This window comes from Danio rerio, chromosome 15 (genome assembly GCF_049306965.1).
Source record: "Danio rerio strain Tuebingen ecotype United States chromosome 15, GRCz12tu, whole genome shotgun sequence".
In the NCBI taxonomy this organism is placed as follows: Eukaryota; Metazoa; Chordata; class Actinopteri; order Cypriniformes; family Danionidae; genus Danio; species Danio rerio.
Window position 1 is genome coordinate 34,777,034 of NC_133190.1, and position 25,329 is coordinate 34,802,362.

At 40.7% G+C, this 25,329-nt stretch overlaps 1 protein-coding gene across 1 annotated transcript in view; it reads left to right on the forward strand.

Annotated features, from left to right (window-relative positions):
- Positions 1–25,329, forward strand: part of dchs1a (dachsous cadherin-related 1a) — a 200,971-nt gene that overhangs the window by 169,332 nt on the left and 6,310 nt on the right. Inside the window, exons 12-19 of the mRNA XM_002664651.7 lie at positions 15,831–15,956; positions 16,075–16,284; positions 17,713–18,579; positions 20,304–20,417; positions 20,502–20,713; positions 21,047–21,198; positions 24,178–24,308; positions 24,609–24,895. Of these exons, the coding sequence (XP_002664697.2) occupies positions 15,831–15,956; positions 16,075–16,284; positions 17,713–18,579; positions 20,304–20,417; positions 20,502–20,713; positions 21,047–21,198; positions 24,178–24,308; positions 24,609–24,895 (2,099 nt within the window). The remainder of the gene's footprint in view (positions 1–15,830; positions 15,957–16,074; positions 16,285–17,712; positions 18,580–20,303; positions 20,418–20,501; positions 20,714–21,046; positions 21,199–24,177; positions 24,309–24,608; positions 24,896–25,329) is intronic.

Below are 25,329 nucleotides of genomic sequence, written 5' to 3' on the forward strand. Positions count from 1 at the left end.
CATCAAATGTGACATGCAAACATGGATGCAGTTCACTAGAGTGAATCTAATTAATTTTAGCTACACATCTAACTTTCAGGCACCTGTAGAGTTTATGCATTTGAGTAAAACATATACAAATAAAATGTACCGGGTGCTTTTTAAAATGAATGACAGTGAATGAAAGTCAAAGCGGTGAGCCGTCTGACAGAAAAGTGCCCTTCTGAATCAAATTTGGGTTCCAGGAGTTTTGCGGGAGACAGAACAATACGGGAGAAGGGCGGTAGATGGGTCTGAAATACAAGACCCTACCGGGAAAAACGGGAGTGTTGGCAGGTATGAGGTAATCAAAAATCGCTATTTCGAGCTTTTGTAGGCCTACAGTTCAAAAATCATGTTTAACTGAATAAACAGTTAGTAAACACAAGTACATCTTATTAAACATCATTTATTTTCATCACCAATTATCATAGTAGAACAGTTTCCCAAGCAGTTTGTGATGCATTTTGAAAACCGGAGATGAGCCCCTTGAAAAAACGTTCTCAAAGACTTACTTTAAGTCATTATTTGGGTAGCACACATATTCATATATATATATATATATATATATATATATATATATATATATATATATATATGATAGCGTATAAATTTTTTTTTATTTTTATTCTTTATTTTTGGACAATTATTTTGGACATACACAAAAGAAAACCTCAAACACAACATAAAATGCCTGACGCAAAACAAAACTGCATTTACAGTAATTTACACATGGCAATAGCCATAAACCATTGCGCAACAAATCATACAATATGGTGGCACCAGTGAGAAATTTGATGAAAATTAAACACATATGAATATTCTTTAAGGTAATTCGGTATTTATTTTTAAAAGCCACTAAGATGTATTTAGAATATAATTAGGTATTAATTATTTTAAGTATTTTGATTTTATTCAAAATCTATTTAAATTAATTGCATGGACTCCTTTTAATCAGTCAAATTAGTCAAATAGCCAATAATTGTGTATGTCACATCCCTGAGAAATGACCAGCAAAATTAATATATGCTCCATTCAGCCGTTTTAATAATACATTTTAGGTAAATTATTACAGTTATTACAGAACAATGTTTTATGTCTAGTTTTTACATTTTGTGGAAAGTACCTATGTAAAAAGTGGGATACAGTACAACCAGGTGGTTGTTTTCACTGAATAAAGCCCTTCAGTCTTATGCAACAGCTGATAAGCCTGTGTGGTGTTATTCTGCGGTAGCAACTGCCTAGATCTACTGTATCCCTTGCTTAAACCCCTTCAGGCTGATACAAGACACAATACAAGTAACACTGCTATGTATACATGTAGACTAATGTCTTTTTCACTTGTTACAAGTTACTGATCTTTACCTACAGGCTAACAAAAACATGATGGTATTTTAATTTTAAAAGTAGTCAGATTAAAGTAAAATCCCTTCTTATTGAATGTAGATAGTTAGAAACATAATTAATTATATAATTTTTGTATCACATTACTGTATGTTCCTTATCACTCCAAAACCACATTAAAATAACATTTATCAGCCATAATAACACTGGTTTACATTCACACAACGTCTCAGATAATCTGTTCTGATCCTAACCAGCGATGTGTGTGAACGCACGCATTGAGTGAGAAAAGTTAATTTCCACCTTGTGAGGTTGGCCGCGGTCACACCATTCTCTTTAAAAGGGACACGAATGTTTGTTTACGGCTAGCGTTTCCCCAAAACCACTGGATACCACAGCCAAACCCATCACAAATAAAAGTGTGTGGTTTTAATTGGTGCCAGCCCGAGGGGGGTGAGGGTGGTGGAGGAGGAGAGCTGCATTCTCTTGGACTTACTCAGGGGCAAATAAAACAGAAGGATCATAAACTCTCTCTCCATGAACAATTAGCGAGGTAAACAGGTGACACTCTGCCAGATTGCTCGCCTTTTGCACGCGATCTGTTATATGAAGACCGGGGGGAGGGCGATTGAAATCAACTGCTTAGACAGTGGTATTAACTACAAACAAATAAAAACAGGGTGAGCCGACATGTTTACCCATTCCGTGAGAAAAGCCCATTGTGTAAAGTAAACACAGGCTCACTTTCATTTAGATTAGCATTCTTTGAAACTGTTTACTGTAGGTTCATCTTATATTCAGGGTTGTACTTAACCAATAAACGAAGGGCCCCTAATAAATACCTACTGTAGAAGTTGGCTTAGGACTGTTAACAATTAAATGCTGAAGCTTTTAATACAGTATGCAGTATTATCACGATATTGACCGATTTGCAGGTATGATGTATTGCTTTATTGTTTATACACATTCAGGCTAAACAAATGTTTCAACCCAATTAAATTGCAATAAGATTATAAAGTTCAATATTTTAGAAAAATGTACATTAAAGTATCATTGATAAACATTAGTTAATGAATTAAATTAACAATGAGAAATGGCCAGTTTTAATTACAGTTACTATATTAATATTAGTTTCAAAATACGACTGAATTTTATTTATTAACTTCATTTAAAGGGCACCTGGTTTACACCTTTTTAAAGATGTAAGGTTCTTGTGTGTCTCCAGAGTGTGTTTGTAAAGTTTCATCTCAAAACACTGATCAGATTATTTATTTTAGCTTTCAGAATATTGGAAGTTTCTGCTATAAACACACTGTAGCTGTTTTTGTTGCCTGTGCCCTAATGCTAGTTCTTCCCGCCCACCGTTCCCACATGCCTGTCAGAGTGTGCCTTAATCTCCACCTCGGCTGCATCCGATAAACAGCACAGTGACAGACATGAAGGAAGCAGATCTCAAATAACATTTGCTACAGTAAGAGCTTTATCAATGTTTATTTGTTGTGGAGTTCAAGTCTTTCTGCAACGAGTCACGTCACACAAACAGCGCGCACGGTAAACTTTGCACCGAAAATGTGATGGGATACACGTTAATATGCACTGCTGTATCGACATCCGTTATGTTAATGTACAAAATAATCCTGATTTAATTTCCACAAACTGAGATTGAAGCGTCTTTTTTGTAATTGTACTGACATGCAGCTGTGGCGATAGAAAAAGATGATAAAACCGCTGTCATTCATTATAAACATGTACTGTTTTAAAAACTATTTTTAAATTTGTAAAACTCATTCTTGATGACATTTGATGATGATTGATGATCACAGGGGTGATGTAGTGGTGCAGTAGGTAGTGCTGTTGCCTCACAGCAAGAAGGTCACTGTTCGAGGCTTGGCTGGGTCAGTTGGCATTTCTGTGTGGAGTTTGCATGTTACCCTAGTGTAAGCGTGGGTTTCCGCCGGGTGCTCCAGTTTCCCCCACAGTCAAAAGATATGGAACAGGTGAATTGGGTAGGCTAAATTGTCCGTAGTGTATTGGTGTTTCCCAGAGATGGGTTGCGGCTGGATAGGCATCCACTGCTTAAAACATATGCTGGATAAGTTGGCGGTTCATTCCGCTGTGGCGACCCCAGTAAAAGCAGAACAACCGTGAAATGCGTACGTCTTCATTTTGGTGCTTTGCTTTTGTGGCCATTACACAAAACAGCAGCTTAATGACGCAAGCGTACAGGGGTTCAGAAGGAAAAAAAGACAATGTGAACACAAACCAACCAAGGGGGGACTATTGAACTTGGGTTCGGACTAGGCATTTAACCAAGTATGAATGCACTCTTAAAGCTCATTGAATGGGAGAGTACAACATTTTTTAAGAAAACATTTTTGCAGTTCTGTTTAGTAAAAAACAAACAAACTCTGCAATAGTGTTATTAAATCTTTCAAAGTGAAGTTTCATAAACTAATTTCGAGAGGAGCACGTGATATGATTGTGCACCGCTGGCCACTCATCCGTAATCAGTAATAATCCAATCAGAATGATCCTAGCTTAGTATAAATGGATCACTTTCTCCCCATTGCACGATCTTCATTTTGGAAGAATGCTTCCCGCTACAAACGCTCCAGCATTTAAACTACGCTTCAGCATCATTCAACCTTCTGGCATGGAAGAACAAACAATCAACAACAACAACAACTTCTCCAACCAGAACCCCGCTCTCCCCTAAACTCCAGCAGCTGCCTCGCCAGCAATCGAGCCAGAACCCCCACAAGAAGCCGGCATATCAACTCTTCCATCTTCTACTTCATCTGCCCTTCACTACACAAGCCACAACTTCGTCTAAACTTATGACGCCGGCGATTCAAGCCACCGGAGAGAAGCCGAACTCACAGATCACCTAACGTTAATGGTCCACGTTCGGTAACCTGCATGCTTAAAGGGAAGTCTGGCAAGATCAGCGTGAATAGAACGCTTTAAATGAAGAACTCACCTCTCAGCCTCCCGCTGGTCAGCAGATCCATAACATTCTGACAGCTGAAATAGTTCGAAGGCAAATGACCAGGCAATCTAATCCATAAACATTATTCCATAACACCTTCATTCGTCGATATACATCCATGAAAAGGTGCACTGATATCCAAACCAGCTGCTGGTGAGAGTGGAGTCATACTTTCACGCATAAACATTGTAGCGATCTGATCTACAAAATGGCCGCCGGCATTTGCACTCTGAACTCTTGACCGTGACTCCAAGGAGCCAATAGCTTAAAGGGGACGTATCACCATCCAATGAGCTTTCCAAAACTGGAGACGGTCCCGCCTTCTCTCCCGACAAATTCATGAATGGACTAGGTGCAGAGACTTTGATTCCGGCCAAATAATCATGTTGAGATTACAGACATGTTACTTATCATGGATGGAGTAAAGCCATGATAAACATTACATTCACACAGTTCCTATTAAGTGGCAACATCGTTTTTTAAGTTTGATGTAGGCAGTTGATATATTTACATTTTATTAATAATTATATATACATATATTAAAAAAAAAAAAAAAAAAAAAAAAAATTCTGAAATGAGTATTACCCAGCAAGTGATAGACAACCTACACATCAAGCAGTAACCCTTTTGTATCACGCCAATCGTGACTCTCATATCAATACACCTGAATGTCAGTCAGTTTTTAATGTCAGTAAGAAAACAATTTCCTGCTCGACTGCAACAAACAAGAGGAGGACATTTCTGGCCATGGAGTAGCTTTTCATACTTATACTTTGTGTTAAATACATTCGAGTTTTAAAAACTTCTATATCAGTAAGGGGTTTAAACTCCACTCCATCATCATCTCACCAGCTCTCCAAGAGGTTTCCTGGACTTCCAGCATAGAAACGCCCCATACGCTCAGTTCTCCTTCTAATTACCACCCTGCAGGAGGACAAATGCCCACTTCTACAACCCTAGCACATTGTGACATTAAGTATTGGAACATGCATTAACAAAGGCGCTTCCATTCACAATCATCCATACACTTATGAAGACTCCTCCCACGAATATCAGCCAATACAATTAATCATGTCTGCTGTACATGTGCCATGTTGCTAAGATTTCATTTCTAATTCTCTCTTGTTTTCCATTTTAGAGTTCAAGACTGCCAGCTCCTGAAACTGCCCTCATTCAACCCATCACACTCTTCATCCATTCCTAATGCATTTACACTCTTCGCAAAGATAATTTCTGCCTATACAGCCCACACCCTTGATACATATTCACATATACCCCCCCCCCTTTACTCTTCATATCACTATTGACAATATTTAGCACTCATAACGCTCCAATGCTGACTATCATTTGTACTTCCGCTATAGCAGAGTCGCTCCGCCGAGCCTCATTCTCCTTCTGCACCCCCCCCCCCCCTCTTCTTCCCATTTATAGATGACACAACCGCCCTGTCACACGATTCTGATTTAAGAGATGCTTATTGCAGTTCTTTGCTCCACAGGTATCCCTCAGATCAACTCCCAGTCACTCTTACACAGGGTGTCTCTGGAGTATCAGAAGGTGTTGGGGGCTGATAAGTCAATATAGAGGAGTTTGAGGGCTTAAAGTATTAGAAAGTCTTAGATTCCTTTACAAGGTAATACATTTATTGTTGAACAAGGTATCATCGTATGCTAAGTTTGACTATTCAAGCCGTGAATATCAGGATACTAGGTAGTTACGTAATCAGTAAAATTCTACTAAGGTTTGACAGCTTGCCGCTTGTTTACTGCAACACTATCAGTCTGCAGCTCTATAGGTGACAACCTGTCGAATCGGCTAGATTTTAATATACATGTGTCTGTATTCGAATGTTTAGTTGGATTCATTTGTTACATTTTAATATTTAGTAAATATTCCGTAAGATAAATCTCACCAGCTTTTTTGATTGGAAATGGTGAAAAGGTCTTTAAATGTGTGGGAAAAGTATTAAAGGTGTTGAATTACTTCTCTTATTCCTGTATACTATGTTTCAGAATATGAGCAGCCATCACAGAAGTACAAAGGGCAGCAACAAATCCAGATCCTAGAAAGGTGGTCACCTGATGCCTTCAAGACATGCGTCCTAGCCACTGGCCCCCCAAAGAAGCCCAGATGGCTCTTGTCAGCCATAATCCCACATCCACTCAAGGGCGAGGGTGTGACCCAGCCACCTTCTTCTTTTTCTTCCTTCTAGCCTGAGTAACACTCAGTTTCCTCCCCCAGCCACATAGGTAATTGGAGTTTCATCCAAGCCCCCCGTCACCCCGCCACCCTGGCCGTTTCCGCTGGAGTCTTCACAGCCCCCTCCCATTTCCCGACTCCTGCCGGACCCCGCCCCCCCTAAAGCTCTGACTTCCGCAGAAGTGTTACCCCGAGCTACGACCCCCGCAGGGGTCGTCTCACCGTCCCTTCCAGGCCTTAGCAATCTTTATTTATATATATATATATATATCTATATACACCTGTACATAGATATATATTTATAATAGCGCTGTCACTCCCCCGCTCCATCTCCTAACGGAGTGTTCCTCGAGCACCTAACTTATCCCGTCACCCTCTAACAGGAGTCTTCACTGTCCAAATCCCCTTTCCCAGACTCCTGCTAGAGTAGGCCAGCTTGCCCTGTTCCCCGGGCGCCGACCCCCGCAGGGGTCAGTCACTGCCCCCCCCAGGCCACTGAAACTCATTATATATGTATATCTATGGACTTTTGTTTATAGATATATATTTATATAGAGCGCTGTCACTCCCCGCTCCATCTCCAGTCGGAGTGTTCCACGAGCATCGACTCCAGCAAGAGTCTGGCCAAACTTGCCACTCACCCTCTAGCAGAAATCTCCACCGCCCAAATCACACTTCACGATTTCTGCTAGAGATGGCAAAATAAAAAATTGCTGCACCCAACTCCTGCAGCGCCCATTCTGACTCAGAAGTCTCCTGTTCACCCCCTCTAGGCCTTAGATTATCCCATTTTATATATATATATATTTATATACTCTCTCATATATACATATATATTTATATATAGCGCTGCCACTTCCCTGCTCTATCTCTGTTTGGAGTGTTCCTCGAGCATTTTTGACTCTTAATGAGCCAACCCCGCCCACCCCTTATGGCCCCCCTTCACTAGTCTCCACCCAACCCCCTCCCCCGCTCTGGCTTCCACAGGAGCCAGTTTCAAACTTTGCTCCAACTGGAGCCCCCTACTCTTTCTTCATTCCTTAATTACTATATCCAGCAGCCGGATATAGTAAAAACTTTCTAGCTTTTTGGGGGAAATTCTTTGAAATACTCGGCTGCTGTCCCGAGCTAGAGGCATTTTTTGGGGAGCGATCGAGACCTACCTGATCTCGGTTCTCCTGATATGCTTCTAGACCGGGCGGGAGCCCTGGGCTCAAATATCTCCGAGCTCAGGGTTCTCTCCCGGGACAGCATGCCAAACCTGCTATAAGTGTCAAGCATATCTAAGTGGGAACTCTTGAAGTGAAGTTTCATAAACTAATTTCGAGAGGAGCACGTGATATGATTGTGCACCGCTGGCCACTCATCCGTAATCAGTAATAATCCAATCAGAATGATCCTAGCTTAGTATAAATGGATCACTTTCTCCCCATTGCACGATCTTCATTTTGGAAGAATCCCCCCTTCCACCCCATCTCCTCCTTTTTCTCCCCTTCAAAAGGGGGAGCGATCGAGACCTACCTGATCTCGGTTCTCCTGATATGCTTCTAGACCGGGCGGGAGCCCTGGGCTCAAATATCTCCGAGCTCAGGGTTCTCTCCCGGGACAGCATGCCAAACCTGCTATAAGTGTCAAGCATATCTAAGTGGGAACTCTTGAAAGAAGGAAATAAATTGTGTGAGACTGATAATGGCAGCCAGAAGAGAGAACAACATCAAATTTACTGTTCTGCCCCATAGACGAGGCATTAGAAACACCTTGCATAAGCGGTAATTATTGTTTTGTATTTGATGCAAAAATGATATAAGACATACGTAAATACACATAAATGTTTATATGTAAAATATTACTTTAATATTACAAACTTTCAAGGGATTAAGATGTTGATGACTGTTAAACGCGTCTCATTAAAGTCTTGTGAAAAAGGATCCATTGAAGCCTTAATGCACAATGTTAATGTACAATATATATATATATATGTATATATATATATATATATATATATATATATATATATATATATATATATTCACAGGATTATTAAGTAATATTTCGTCTCCTGACATTTTTACATTTACATTTCAAGAGTTCACACTTAGCTGATGATTTACAAAGCTTATTTGGCATGCTGTCCCGGGAGAGAGCCCCGAGCTCAAGGGCTCCTCGAGCCCGGGGCTTCCTCCCGTTGGCAGAGCAAGAAGGGAGCCTGAGCTCGGTGGATCTCAGAACTCCCCTGCCGCTGTAGCTAAGGGAACGTAAGGAATTAGACCAGCTTGATTGTTAAGTATGTTGAATGTCTTTGGATGGTGGGAGGAAACCGGAGAGCCCGGGGAAAACCCACGCGGACACGGGAAGGACATACAAACTCCCCACAGAAACACTCACCGGTCCTATCGAACTAGGACCGGCAGTATTCTTGCTGTGTGGTTCACAGTGCTAACCACTGGACCGCCGTGCCGCCCAATTACAGGTAAAGGAGGAGAATAGGGGAGGAGGGGGGTTTCTTCCAAACGAAGATAAAGTGAACTGGAAACTTAGACTATTTATGGTGCCTTAGGGCTCATATGATTGGAAGATTAGTGATTAGCAAATGCGAGACTGGACGTGATAAATCATAAGCACGTGATCCTCTCGAAATTAGTTTATGAATAAACTTCACTTCAAGAGTTCACACTTAGCTGATGATTTACAAAGCTTATTTGGCATGCTGTCCCGGGAGAGAGCCCCGAGCTCAAGGGCTCCTCGAGCCCGGGGCTTCCTCCCGTTGGCAGAGCAAGAAGGGAGCCTGAGCTCGGTGGATCTCAGAACTCCCCAAAATGCAGAATTAATCGCTCGGGACAGCAGCCGCGTATTCGAAGAAAAAACCCCCCAAAAGGCAGGAAATTTAGAGCTATATCCGGCTGCTGGATATAATAGAAGAAAAGAGATTAAATGCATGGGCATTAATTAGATAGGATTAATAAGGGTGAAAAGAGGATTCTAATAACTCTTGCTGGAGTTAGAGTTTGAAGGAACCCCTGCGGGGGTCATGGTTTTCGGGGTTAAGAAGAAGGGGAGAATAGGTGGTTTGAAGCAGTGAAAGAGAACTTTGAGTGAATCTTGTGGGAGTTGGAGCTCTAAGTGACCCCTGCGGGGGCCAGAGTAGAGTGAAGGTATGGAGCAGAGAGTGGAGGAGAGTAGCTCTTACGAAAGATGGAGCTTTGTGAGAGTTTGAGTTTAGAGCAGCCTCTGCGGAGGTTAGAGCTTGAGGGTAGGGTGTAGATAGGAGTGACCTCTGCGGAGGTTAGAGCTTGAGGGTAGGGAGTAGATAGGAGCGACCTCTGCGGAGGTTTGAGCTTGAAGGTAGGGTGTAGATAGGAGCGACCTCTGCGGAGGTTTTGAGCTTGAAGGTAGGGTGTAGATAGGAGCGACCTCTGCGGAGGTTTGAGCTTGAAGGTAGGGTGTAGATAGGAGTGACCTCTGCGGAGGTTTGAGCTTGAGGATAGGGTGTAGATAGGAGTGACCTCTGCGGAGGTTAGAGCTTGAGGGTAGGGAGTAGATAGGAGCGACCTCTGCGGAGGTTTGAGCTTGAAAGTAGGGTGTAGATAGGAGTGACCTCTGCGGAGGTTTGAGCTTGAGGATAGGGTGTAGATAGGAGTGACCTCTGCGGAGGTTAGAGCTTGAGGGTAGAGAGTAGATAGGAGCGACCTCTGCGGAGGTTTGAGCTTGAAGGTAGGGTGTAGATAGGAGTGACCTCTGCGGAGGTTTGAGCTTGAGGGTAGGGTGTAGATAGGAGCAACCTCTGCGGAGGTTTGAGCTTGAAGGTAGGGTGTAGATAGGAGTGACCTCTGCGGAGGTTTGAGCTTGAGGGTAGGGTGTAGATAGGAGTGACCTCTGCGGAGGTTTGAGCTTGAGGGTAGAGTGTAGATAGGAGTGACCTCTGCGGAGGTTTGAGCTTGAGGGTAGAGTGTAGCTAGGAGCGACCTCTGCGGAGGTTTGAGCTTGAAGGTAGGGTGTAGATAGGAGTGACCTCTGCGGAGGTTTGAGCTTGAGGGTAGGGTGTAGATAGGAGTGACCTCTGCGGAGGTTTGAGCTTGAGGGTAGAGTGTAGCTGGGAGGAGCAATGAGTGGAAGAGAGTAACTCTTGTGAGAGTTGGAGCTTGAAGCGACCTCTGTGGAGGTCAGAGCTTGGGGGTAGAGTGTAGATAGGGGGAGATAGGTAGCAGTGAGTGGAAGAGAGTAACTCTTGTGAGAGTTGGAGCTCTGAGCGACCTTTGTGGAGGTCAGAGCTTGAGGGTAGATTGCGGATAGGAGGAGATAGATATCAGTGAGTGGGAAAGAGGATTTGGATAACTCTTGCGAGAGATTGGGGCTCGGAGCGACCCCTGTGGGGGTCAGAGCTAGAGGGTGAGTCATAAGGAGAAGAGAGGTAGTTGAAGTAGAGTGAAGAAGTTTTAGCTTGAGCGGACCCCTGCGGGGTTTGGAGCTTGGAGAAAGAGTCTAGGCGGAAAAAGAATAAGTAACATCGTGAAGAAGAAAGGACTGTGGCCGCTATGGCCGAATCCTGCAAGAGTTGGAGCTCAAGGGGGCCCCTTCGGGTGTCTGAAGAGTCTAGACAGTAGAAACAAGATCATTAGAGGTAGAGTGTAAAATAGATTAGTTGGGAGTGGAGTGTAGAGAAGAAAGGAACGAGAGGCTGAAAAGTAGGGTTATAAGGATAAAAGATTTGGAAAAGTTGGAAGAAGGGAACAAGCACAAATATAATACATATGTACAAACGCAGTAAATGCGCAAAGAACATGTGGATACAAACGTCTGCATCTGTAAATAGCTATTGGTGATTGCAGAAGATGCTAACTGCAATGGCCCTTGAGGGAGTCCTTGGCAAACATGTAAGGGTGCCATGGGTGGACAATTGGGCTTCTGCGGGGTTTGGTTTGGATGACTCTTGCGAGAGTCGAGGCTCTGTTAGACACCTTTTTGAGTTGGAGCCGTGTGAGGAGGTGCTTGGGGGTTGGTTAAAGCCTGTTGGGCTTTCTTGAGGTGGTATTTACTGAGACGTATATAAGATTTGAAAACTTCAGAAGACCAGCGACCAAGGGTCTGGATCTGATGGTGTGAGAGCCCGTTGTAGTGGCTGCGCCAATCCTGAATGAGTGGCTGGAAAAGGGCTCTGGGAAAAAACCTGATAGGCGAAAGATTTCTTTAAGGTGTTTTTGAAACCAGAATCGAGATACTGGACGGTTAGCGTCATCAGTAAAAAGCGGGGCCAGTGGGTTAGCCTCTTGAGATTTTCTAGGCTAAGAGGGTTTGGAATGGGCGTGTAGGTGAAGGAATATTGAAAATGAGGATAGAGTGTCCTCTCTGGAATTAATCTGTTTTGCTTTGTTTGATAAGGAAAGAGATAGTTTCCCTGTCTTGCAAAGCTAGATCTGAGATGGTGGGGTGGAGTAGAGGGTTAAATTTGGATGTAACTGTTAGTTCAGAACATTTAAGAAACCCCCCAAAAAATGCTAGATTGAACATAGCATCTAAGGTGCGGGCTGTATGGGAGGAAATGTAACCTTTACAGAGGGTGTAGATGCATGAGGTAAGGATTTTGAGTGTAATGGGTTGTCTAGCATGGTATGGAATTGTTTGAACGAATTCCATGCTGTGAGGTAGGCATTGAGGGTTCTGGGAGCTATTGCTTGTAGGATAAGAGATAGAGAAGTTTGATGAAGATTATGAAGTGGGTGGTTTATGGAAATATCGTTACTGAATAAGGAGGGACCGGCGTTGGGTGAGGGTCTGCTTCCGGGGCTAGTTGCCAGAATATCTGCAAAGAGAAATGAGAGAGAGAGAGTCAGCGATTTGGTTTTTGCAACCAGGTACATGTTCAGCAATCATGATAAATTGTTTTTTAGCAGATATCCAGATAAGGTGTCTTAAAAATGGCATAAGCGATTGGGAGTGGGAGCGTCCTTTGTTAATGCAATGCACTGTAGCTTCGTTATCGCAGTGAAAGAGAATGCTAGATGTAGACCATTCGTCCCCCCACAGGATGGCTGCTGCGATGATAGGGTAGAATTGGAAGAGGGCTGAAAAACATTGGTCTTTGGAATGGAATTACAATTGGGTTGGCCATGTTGAGACAAACCAGTGTCCTTTATATTAGCCACTGTAACCTATTGGAGGGGCAGCGTCTGTGTATGTGTTGATGTCAATAGGGGATGCAATCAAGTCGCTGTAGAAAAAGGAACAGCCGTTCCATTGCTTAAGGAAAGAGATCCATAAGCAAAGTTCATCGCGACTGGGTTTGGAGAGAAAAATTGTTTCTTCTAAACCATGAACTGTGGTGGATAATTGATGGAGGTGGGAAATGAAAGGAATAATGCGCATAGCGAAATTTAGATGGCCGAGAATTGGTAGGAGTTCTCGTTGTGTGCACATCTGTTTTTCAAGGAAAATTTGGGATAGAGAAATTATTCGATTGATTTTCTCTTTAGGAAGGGATGCTTGGAATTTATGCGAGTCTAGATTAATACCCAGAAATTCGATTGAAGTACTGGGTCCTTCCGAGATCAGCGAAAACCTGCTGGGTGATCGCTAGGTGTTTGGCTGGAGGAGATGACGGGGGGGAAATAAGAAAATCGTCTAGAAGGTGAATGAGGTATGGTATTTCGTAAATATTAGACAGAATCCAGCATAAAGCTTCTGACATTATGTCAAATATTTTTTTTTTGGGCTGCTTTTGCATCCGAAAAATAGAATTGATTTCGCCAATAAATGCCAAAAGGTGCCAGAAGTCTGGGTGGATTGGCATGATTTTAAAGGTAGGGGAAATGTCTTCTTTGGCTAGCCAGGTGTTACGACTGGCTATCTTTATGAGAGAGATCTCTTGATCAATGTCGTAGTAGTTAAGTAAATATTCGTCCAATGGAATAGTGCTGTTAATGCTAGGAAAGGAGCAATTGTGTTGGGACGAAAGGTCGACTACAAGGCGTTTTTGCCAGAACATTTTTTGAGTAGCGACACCAATGGGGCTAATGCGCAAGATATTAAAAGGAGGAGCCTTGGAGTTCCAATCATGAAGTTGTTGTCGATTTCTTTTTAATAAGATAATCGACGGTTTCAGGTTCAGAGGTTGCAGACTGCAGGTTAGGACAGATTGGATAAAGTGAAAAATGGAATGTATCCTTTGTGAAGAGGATGTGGAGTGTAATAGGTTGGATGAGGGTCAGCTTCTGGAGCCAGCAGTCATGATCTCTAAAATAGAAAAAACAAAGAGAATCAGAAATTAAATCTTTGCAAAATAATACAAGTATGGCAGACATGAAAATTGTTTTAGTTTATATCCATGCGAGGCATCTTAATAAGGGCATGGGCGGCTGTAAATGGAAGCGCTTTTGATAATGCATGGTCCGATGACTTCATTGATACGATGTGCAAGGATGGTAGGGGTGGGTGTTCGTCTCCTAACGGGATGACAGATGAATGGAGAGCTGAGGACATGGGATATGGCTAGTCTGGTGGTCCTGGAAAACTGGTACCCCTTGAAGACTGAGCATGTGAAGTGATAGTGAAGTTTAAATTTGTATTTATAACAGTCAAGTGGGAAGTTTGTTTCTTTGCCGTTTTCACATCCGACTGACTTGCTATATAATCTTATATGACGCTTGTAAATCAACACATGAGTCGCTGGCGTATTACAATTGGACTTCTGTGCTTGATGGCATAATGTTTTTCAATAGCTTGTTAATATTTACTGGTTGGGTAATAATTTTTTTTTTTTTTTTTTTTTTTTTTTTTTTTTTTTTCAGAAGTTAAATGTCAAATGGAATTTTTTTTTTTTTTTTTTTTTTTTTTTTTAACTAAATTTACAAGCGTGTCTGGCCTATTCATTCATAAGGTCTTTGCAGCAGAGTCAAGAGAGAGGGCGGGACCATCTCCAGTCTTTTAGCTCATTGGATGGAGACGCTTATCTTTACAGCTATTGGCTTAAGGAGTTTCAGTCAGGCCATGCAAAAGGTGCAAAAAGCCTGGCGGCCATTTTGTTGATCAAATTCAACATTGTTTGTGGCTGGAGCTGCTGCTCTGCTGAACACATTCCAGCAAACAATCTGTTAAACGATGGATAGCATGTGTACTGCTAGGAGAAGGTGAGGGTTCCGTTTTATTGCAATAGCTTTGGAGTTTGGCTTATATCTTGCTGGGAAATAAGGTTGAAGACACAGCAGATGCGTTGTGGAGGCTCTTTGAAGTGGAAGGTTGTTGTTTAAGCTGTTGATGAAATTGTTGGAGTTGTAGTTGTTTGAAATGGTAGCAATAGTAGTTGTTGTTGTTGTTGCTGTAGCTTGTATATTGTAGCTTGTAGATTGAAGCTTTTAGATTGTATATTGTAGATTGTAGGTTGAAGCTTTTGTAGCTTGTAGCACTTGTAGCTTTTGTAGTTGATGAGCAGAGCAGAGCGTTCTTCCAAATGAAGATCCTGAAGATTGTAGCTTGTTGCTGCTTTAGTTGTCCATGCTGGTTTAGAGTTGGTTCTTCAACGGAGCTAGCTACGGTGAAGCTGCTTCTTCCAAACGAAGATAAAGTGAACTGGAAACTTAGACTATTTATGGTGCCTTAGGGCTCATATGATTGGAAGATTAGTGATTAGCAAATGCGAGACTGGACGTGATAAATCATAAGCACGTGATCCTCTCGAAATTAGTTTATGAATAAACTTCACTTAAATCTCGAAGGCCAGATTACCGTTTGAAAGTGTTTTTGTGTTTTGTGTGAACCATTAACCAATTAAGTCTTTAAGCACAATGGAAACATTCTTAAAAAGTGCTCTAAAAGTTTAAATAAAATTTTGAAGTGCCCACAATATCAATATTATTGTTTATTAACTTGATATATTGGATAATTGAATATCAGCATACTCTTCCTAGAAGTTTCTGTGCATTATATATATAACATAGTTTTCTATCATGTTTTGTATGGTGATGAAATTTCAACTGAATAGTTTCATCTGTTTGAATGTGTTCCCACAATGGGTATAACAACCCATCATGGGTTATTGGAACATGCCATTTGTAAAGCAGTTTAGTGGTCTGTCCTGCAGTACAATTTAAGAATGTTTTTTTTTTTCACCCAGCTGATAATTGATGTGACTTAAAGCTATTTAGAATGTGAAGACATTGTAGAGAAGTTCACTGCTATTTGATAAACTCTTTTTTAAAGATATTTTAAATAAAATCAATAAAAATTGAACGGTGAGGCTGTACAAGCTAGTTAGTAGTGTATATTATATGTCTTTGTTGTTTTTCCATAGGGACCAATGGAATCGTGACATATGGAAGCATTGTGGGAGATGATTTCAGTATTCATCCGGTGACAGGAGTCATAACTACCACCAAAGCTTTGGATAGGGAGGCCCAAGGCGTTTATGCTTTGACAGGTACTGAAGTGCTTAATTAGAGGAATTTACTCTTGGATATGCTTTTCATTTCTGCCAATGTCATGTCACGGTTGGGCACAATTTTGTTTAGCCAGTTTACAACCTCTCTCATAAACAGTTTATGCCAGAGATGGTGGTTCTCCACCTAATTTCGCCAAAACCACAGTGCGGGTCACTGTGCTGGATGAGAATGACAATAGGCCGGCGTTTGGGAGAGTTTACTACAGTCTGGAGGTGCCGGAGAACCAGGAGCCTGTGACGCTTTTCACCATTAGAGCCACAGATCAAGACTCTGGAGACAGCGGGCTGGTGTACTACAGAATCACAGGTATTAATGGCATGAGCACTATTTATGTTGTCGCATACTAATGCTAATTGTTCACACGTTTTGGTCATGCTCAAAGTCATTTCAGTTCTGCAAATGCTCATTTATTCTTTCCCCATTGTAGTAGTATATCATGCAGCCTCATCAGAACTCTTGTTTTGGTGGAAAGAAGTTGGAAAAGATCATACATTTTAACATACAAAAATTCCTAGCAAGTAAGACTATACTACACCTATTAAATTGTCATTTTTTTAACATTAGATTACACTACCTGACAAAAGTCCCAAGTTTTAGGAACAGCAAATATTAATTTCTAGTTGATCATTTGGTATAAGAAGTGGCTTGTATGAAAGGCAAAGGCTTCTGAATTAGGCTTATTTTACCAAAATAATATTGTGTATGACTCCCATGAGCTTGGAGGACTGCATTTATACTGTACATCTCTGCAATGACTCGAATAACTTATTAATAATGTCATTTGGAAGGGCAAAGAAAGCGTTCTTGCAGGACTCCCAGAGATCATCAAGATTTTTGCATTCATCTTCAATGCCTTCCCCTTCATCTTCTCCCAAAAGGCTCAATGATATTCATATTTGGTAACTTGGCTGGCCAATCCTGGAGCACCTTGACCTTCTTTGCTTTCAGGAGGCTAAAGTATGACAAGGAGCGCTATCCTGCCAAAGAGTTTACCCTCTCCTTTGGTTTATAATGTAATGGGCAGCACAAATGTCTTGACTGATTTCTGTGAGAATCTCAGGTTCCAGTAGGTATTCTGCAGTATTTGTGATGATTAGGATGCAGTTTAACAGACAATTCCTCTGAAAAATCTACCTTCTGCCACTTTTCCAAATGATCAACTAGAATTATTATTTGTTTCTCTTACAAATGGTATCGATGAGAAGACTTTTGTCAGGTAGTATATGTAGCAAAGAGGAGGATAATTTGATGGAAAATGACAAAGCTCTACTCAACATTTAAAGCGCAGCCCCAAAATACTAGTTAATTGTCTTTATCAGCAGATTTTGAACTGCCATTTTTCATTTTTTACTGTTCTCCAAGTTCCTCATATAATGTTATCAAGAATAGTGACTGCAAAATAAAACAGCTACTCACACTTGCAAATTATCAGCATCACATCAATGATAAATTTTAGTATTTTTGAAAATCATCATCAAATTTAGCTTTGTTTTAAATGAAAATGTTCTCAAATGTGAACAAATGACTAGGTTCCTACTAATTTGGCCTGGAACTTCATTAAAAAATTATGGATGAAAATGATCAGTACTTGACTCATTTACTGTAAATCTGTAGCCAGTACTTAGCCACTACCTTTCAAATTACTAGATATGCTGAAATTGATTTGTCAAATTGCATATTCCTGAAGAGGAAAGACAGATAATGACCTTGATTTGACGTCTTTTTTCCCCTTAGATGGAGACCACTTTGGTGATTTCCACCTGGACAAGAAGTTAGGTGTATTGTCTACTTCCAGAGCTTTGGACCGAGAATCTAGAGCAAAGTACACCCTCACCGTTGAGGCACAAGATCAGGGTATACCATCCCTCACCAGCACCGTTACTTTGGACATCAGTGTCCTGGACCTGAATGACAACAGCCCAGTGTTCCCCAGCAGCAGCTACTCTGTGGAGGTATCAGAGGATGCTTCAGCAGGATCTCTTGTTTTGGAGGTTTCAGCCTCTGACAAGGATGAAGGGTCCAATAGCCAGGTGGTCTACTTCTTGAGTCGTGAATCCAGTGGCATGTTCATTGTGGACCAACACACAGGTCGCATCATTACAGCGGCAACTCTTGATCGTGAAAAAGTGGCCTCCTACAACTTCCAAGTCTACGCCATGGACTCTTCAGCAACTAATCCTCGTAACTCCTCCGCTGAAGTTGCCGTCCACATTTTAGATGTAAACGACAATGCCCCCTTTTTCATTACAGACCCGCTTATCATCAATGTCTCCATCAGTAGTCTCTCCAACCACAGAGTGCTGGCAACTATGAGAGCAGAAGATAAGGACTTTGGTGCAAATGGGTCTGTGTTCTATCGATTTGCCAATCCTGTCAAAGGCTTCACCATAAACTCCCTGACGGGAGCCATCCAGGCCACAGAGAAGCTCCAAGCACTGACCCAGAGTCAGAGGATCCTCATTGTGGAGGCCATGGATCAGGGCAACCCATCGCAGTCCTCTCTGGGCGTAGTAATTGTGTACATCAGAGAGCAGAGTTACCAGGGCGTCCGCTTCTCGCGCAACACTAGAGATGTGAGCCTGCAGGAAAATGCAGCCAAAGGTGGGATGATGATCTCTGAATTCAATACAGATATGTTAAAGAGCCCCTATTTTGCACTATAAAAGGTCATTTTTTGGTTTTGGGGGTCTTCAACAACAGACTGTTATGCATGCAAGGTCAAAAAAAACGTTCATTTTCTTATAATATTTATACATTTTTTTAACCTAATTATCCCAACGACTCCCATATGATTTGTTCAGCGATTCATTTTACCTTAACCCCTCCCTTACGGAAGGCTAATCTGCTTTGATTGGTCCGATGACCTAGTCTGTTGTGATTGATCGACTGGGTTCAGAATCGCGAGTTCAGAAACGCATTTAAATCTTTAAAGAAAAAAACATGCAAGCAATATGTGAATATCTCCATAAAGATTTAATCTGACAGATACAGTACAAGACCTGATCAAAAGTGGATTAAATACACACCATTAAACAAATTTTGCAAACTACAGAAAACGAGGCAACCATTTTAATGACACATATTATGATCCGAGAGAAGAAGAAAGGTCCATATAAACTGTAACAGTTACTGACAAAGTCCCTGTCAAAGTCTGACAAAGTCCCATACATAGTAGTCTCCGCTTCCTTTAATAGCAAACGGTCGATGAATCCCACATTGCTGCATAGGTTGTTGTATTAATCATCAGAAAAATTACAGGAACAAACACAGCACTCGGTTGGGTATACTGTGGTATTGTTGTGAAAATTATCTTTAACCCTTTTTTCCCTGCAACCGAATTTCCATCTTCGTGTCATGATCAGTCATGTGTTCCCCAACACTCCGCTAGTGTCTGAAGGGAAAGGCGCGTTCACGTTTTACCCGATCTATCACTTCATATTAGGTGATATACCATATCAACGTTGACATGTTCAGGCAAAAGATCCGAACCAAACACGATTCATTTAGTCGACTGTTTTGTTGAAGAATCAATAGTTTTAAACATGGTGCACTTTCAGATTTAAACCTCAGCTGAATGTTTTCATTCACTTTGTGCTGTTACACACTGCATAGAAGTTCATTTTCAAAAACGCATAATAGGGGCTCTTTAAAATGTTGTACATTCCCTTGGAATGCAAGAATCAGTGTTTCCCCTAGGTTAACACCTTTACAAAAATTACAGATTTTATAGTGTCTTTTCTTAATATTTTCCAAAATATTTGCGATATATGTCTCAAAAGAGATTTAAAGGAGATTTAAAGCAGTAAATTTATATATATATATATATATATATATATATATATATATATATATATATATATATATATATATATATATATATATATATATATATATAAGCCTGTACTAGTCTTGTATAAAATTATTGAAATATAATTCCTTTGTCCTTTGTTTACCAAATCTTTTGTTTTGTATTCTTATATAAATCAGATGGGCCGTAAAAAATCAGAGCACACTTTTTCTGTCATGTTTAGTCCAGATTAAAATTAAGCAAACATTGGAAAATAAACACTATGTCATTGTTGTTTGATGCCTATTTGAACACATCCATGGAAATGATTAACCTTAAATGTTCTCTGTTGTGATCTGGTGATATATAAAGGAAATTAAATGAAACAACTTGTCTTTCAAGGGGGCAGGGGGTGCCGTTGGGGGGCCAAGGCACCCTAATACAATGGTAGAGGAAGTGAGCTGATAAAACACTTATCTTGCATTGAAGTTAATGGAAATTTTCAGTGTAAACAACCGAGGTCTTGTCTTTTTCACAGGTACTGCAGTTGTTCAGATTCATGCTCAATATCCTGATGGTTCTACCAGTGGCATCAACTACAGCATATTCAGCGGGAACAAGCAGCAGTCATTTAGCATCAGCCATCATACTGGTATGTCTTTGCATTACTTTATTTGTATTGTGGCCTGTCTATAAAGACAACTAACTAATAGTCATTATTAATGTATTGTTTTAGGTGAGATTTGGGTAGAAGACTCCACAGGTCTGGACTTTGAAGAGACTCCACGACTCCGCCTGGTGGTCAAGGCTGAAACAGCATCATCCAGCTCCTTCATGGCTGTCAACCTTCTATTACAGGATGTCAATGACAACCTTCCACGCTTTCAGCTTCACAATTATGTCGCTTATGTTCGCGAGGCCCAGGGCTATGATCATCCTATCATTCAGGTGCAGTAATCTCTCATGTGTTTGCTCAACAGTTGAGTCTTCATAAAAGTGTAAAGTTGTGGAGTAATAACATCCCTTGGCACTGAATACAGCATATTTTCAGTGCAAGCCAGAAGAGTTTTCTTTGCGTTTCCCACAATGTTTTCATTGTCCATGGTGAGAATATAGGCTCAGCTGTCCCACATATCCACAATCAATTCCCCTTTTTTTAGCTTTTTTTTTTCATAATTCAAGTTCCAAGCCTAACATTGCTTAGAGGTTCACGTTACGCTTAGGCAGCTGTTGCAGATCTCCCTGTGTTTTCATTGACAATTTCACCGGTAATTTCCTCAGGTGTTGGCGAATGACCTGGACCAGGGTCAGAATGGGCAGGTGACCTACTCCATAAGGTCATCCTCCATGAGCGGCCTTTTCAAGATTGACCCTATCACAGGAAGTATATCCACCGCTGCCATCATGGATAGGGAGATCTGGACACAAACCAAGTACTAAGTTGATCCTTCTGCCATTATAGTAGTTTATGTTTCTAGTGCTGGGAAACAATTAAAACTTTTAATCATGATTAATTGCATGATTTTTCGGCAATTTTTATACACAAAATTCGACAATAAATTCAAAAGTGTTTTGCACACTTTTATTTTAAATGCTCTGGTATATGAATAAAACATTGATGTTTTTTATTAGTATTCCCTTTACTTATTAACAGCTACAACATATGTAAGTCTTAACCTAAACTTTAAGATAATCGAATGAAATATAAAACTAAAACTATTGGCAACTGCCAGGGCATTCAGTGATAATTAAGTAAACATTACATCAGTGGTTCTCAGTTCCTGTCCTTGCACCTCACTGTTCTCAAATAACCAGCTAGATAGATGAGACCTTTATGCATGAATCACTATTATGCATATGTCACTGCTTCCTACTAACCTAATCATGGGAAATATCTACTTCCCTTCAGAATGTTAATTCACGTATTTGCCTTCAGCGTATGTATTATAATATGTTGGATTCACATCAAAAGTAAAATTAAGTAATCACGTGAGTATTACATACAAAGTCAATGCAAATGCATAAATATAGATGAATTTCCACCAGGCATTGTGAATGATGCAGAATGCGTTTGCAGCAAATGTGGAAATCGACACTATCGCATCTTTAAGTAACTCAACTCAATCTAAAAATTAGCTTGAAGTAAAAAAACACCCCCCCCCTCCCCCCAAAGTAACTAATTCCGTTACTTAGTTGCTTTTAATGAAAAATATTGTGTTATATTACATTTGAGTTACTTTTGCTATACTTTTCCTTACCTGCCTGAGGTTTGATCTCTTTCAGAACTTGCAGGTATTTTTTTCACCTTTTTTATAGAAAAGCTCTGCATTTAACAGCCACCTATAGAACCCACACCTTCATTTTCCTTGAAAAATGTTGGATAAAATTATATTTTGAGAACTGTCTGAGCCCAGAGCTTTACATATTGTATATACAGATTAATGAAAGCAATCTAAAGTAATGTGTTTGCTACTTTTGTATGTTATGTGTTATTAGTTAATTAAATTCACTGTCCATTAAGATAAAGAGTGCAATAAAGCCTAAGAGTACTAACATGAAATTTTAAACCTTTAAAATGTTTAATAACAAAATGCACAGTAAGATGATAAAAATAATCCCCAAATCAAAATAAATGTTCGAGCTTTAGGGTGCTTTCACATCTGTAGTTCGATTTATTTGGTCCGGAACAAGGGCAACAAATGATGCATTGTAGCATTTTCTGCCATTTTTGAGTGGTTTTCACACCACACTGATTGCACGACTGATTTACCAAAATGCAGTCATCTGACAAAATCCTCATCACTCATTGGCTAGATGTTATTTAACTTATTTTCTAAACTGCTTATCGATTAGTTAGAATTTTCTTGAGTAAACAAACCGGCAGACACAAAATGTCAAAGTTAACTATATGAAGGGACGACTGCGCTGGCTATGCATACATCACTTTAGACAAACTATACAATTTGAGAATGAAGCGCGGCTGCGGCTGAAAAACAATGTTTTATTGCATTGCAAATGGCGAAGCTTCAGGAGGAGGCGTGAATTCATTTTGCTAATTTGTGACATGGTCATATTTTGGAAATACTACCAACGATTCATCAGGTAATGTTTTTCTCGCTCTCTCTTTCTGTTGGCAAAGCGCTGTCAACAAATATTTTTCTACACATTCCATAATGAACAGCGCATCAGCCTACGGCAGCTGGATTAGTCCTAAAAGGGGCAGTTTTTTAAGGGTTGGGTCGGTTTTAGTTCGGATCATATTCTCACCACAAACGAATCGATCCAGTTCGTTTGAAAGCGCACCGAGACCACCTCTTCAAGGAGGTCTTGAAAACAAACTCTTCTGCGATTCAACTGAACTAAATAAGGCAGGTGTGAAAGCACCCTTATCCAATGAATAAGTTGCTTCACGTGGCCTTTACAAATGTGTAAATCATTTCCCTAAAGAGAAAAAAAATCGTACTATTTTTCAAAACATAGTCACTTCTACCGTAGACAGTGGCTACATCTCCTCAACAATAAAAACAATAACCTTTTTTTAGTTTAGTCCAATTAATTGTTTTACCTGGAGACTGTGAACTGATGTCAGTCATAGCTTAAGTGAGGTTAGGTGAGGTGTGGGTGCAGTCCTTTGCATCCAGTTTTTTTTTTCGATGTCAAGTTTCTTGCAGTTGTCAAGAGTTTTACTTGCACATAAGCTACACTTAACAACTATCCACTTCTTTTCTTTGATAAGTTCAAAATAACAAGAATTGGGCGATTCATGAATGAATCGCTTGTTTTAACCGGATTTTCTAAGTGAACCGGTCGAACCAGTTCATTAAATTGAATGTAGTTGTCGTGAAATAGTCTGCATCTTCAGTACTAACACACTGGATACCCCCTCTGACTTGAAATATAACAATGTTCTGAGTTATTCAGTTAGTAGAACAGTACACTGACTCATCTGCAGTAAAAAAGAAACCTGATGATGATGATGAGTGTGTGCCGACTGTCTGTTCCCTCGCAGCACGCTCTCTCATTGAGTGTGTAATTCAATGTGCCTAAGGTCATTTTTATTCCACAACATATTTTGTAAAAGCCAATTAAGCAAGGTAAAAAAGTTACCTGTGTTACATTTTTTAAAAGTAACTCAAATAATGTGACTTATTTTTAAAAGTAATGCGTTACTTTACTCGTTACTTTGGAAAAGTAATGTTATTACCTAACGCGCATTATTTATAACGCATTACCCCCAACACTGGTTAACACAATGATAACGAGTTAACTTGCCCAGCCCGTGTTGATTCCTTTTATCTAATAAGAAGAAATTCTTAGATCCTTAAAAAGAGAGGGATGTCTTCCTGTCAACATGAAAAAAAATAACATCTGTGAGAATGAGTTTAAATTGACTTGTTTTGTTTTGTCTCCAGCCTGGTCATTATGGCAACAGACAGAGGCAGTCCTCGGTTGGCAGGATCTGCCACTCTCACTGTGATCATTGTAGACCTGAATGACAACAGTCCCACCATTCCTGTTCCACGTGAAGTCCGGGTCCCTGAGAGTAAGTTGACTGCTGTTTGAACTCCATATCACTTCTGTAATCAATGAACAAAATTTCCTATTTTTTCTGGCAGACAAACAATGAGGTACACCGTGCTGAAAGATTGACTCAATTACTAGCTCTTTTTCTCGCCAAAATCCTCAATGGATATTTCCTGTCACTGATGTTGTACAATGTGTCCAATAATGGTGGGCGTTGTCCAGCAAAAGCTAATAGTTCTGAAAGGTGCAACCACAAGTGGAAACGGCTGATTACGTTTTATACAGGGTTATCATGGAGATCGTCTGTTTCTTTCCTTAGATACCTTGATTGGAACCATGATCACTCAGGTCACCGGGAATGATGTGGACTCAGGGCCTGCTCTCTCCTATACCCTTCTTCTGGACTCAGACACTCAAGGGAAGTTTGGAATACACCGTTATGGAGGAGGGGTGTCCCTTACTACCCCTCTGGACTTTGAGATTAAAACATGGTACACACTGACAGTCAGCTCTTCAGACTCCAAGCAGCAGAGTCATGCAAATCTGACCATACTTGTGGAGGACGTGAACGATAATGCTCCAGTCTTCTCCCAGGACCTGTATGAGGTAGGTTAGGGAAGATCCCAGGTGTAGGATGAGTAGTGATAGTAAAAATTTGTTTGTGGCAGTATTAGATTCCACAAGCTTTAATAATCCCCATCAAAAGGAAACTTCTGTCATCAATTACTCTTTCCTCACTTGATCCAAACCTTTTTGAGTTTCTTTCTTCAGTTGCTCAAAAAAAATATATATTTTGAAGAAAGCTAAAAAGCGTGTTACTACCCTGCTGAAAAATCCAGCCTAAACCAGCCTAGGCTGGTTGGCTGGTTTTAGCTGGTCGACCAGGCTGGTTTTAGAGGGGTTTTGGCCACTTCCAGGCTGGTTTCCAGCCATTTCCAGCCTGGTCTTAGCTGGTCAGGCTGGGAGATGACCAGCTAAAACCAGCTTGACCAGCCTAGCCAAGCTGGGAGTCCAGCCAAAACCAGCTATATCCAGCTTAA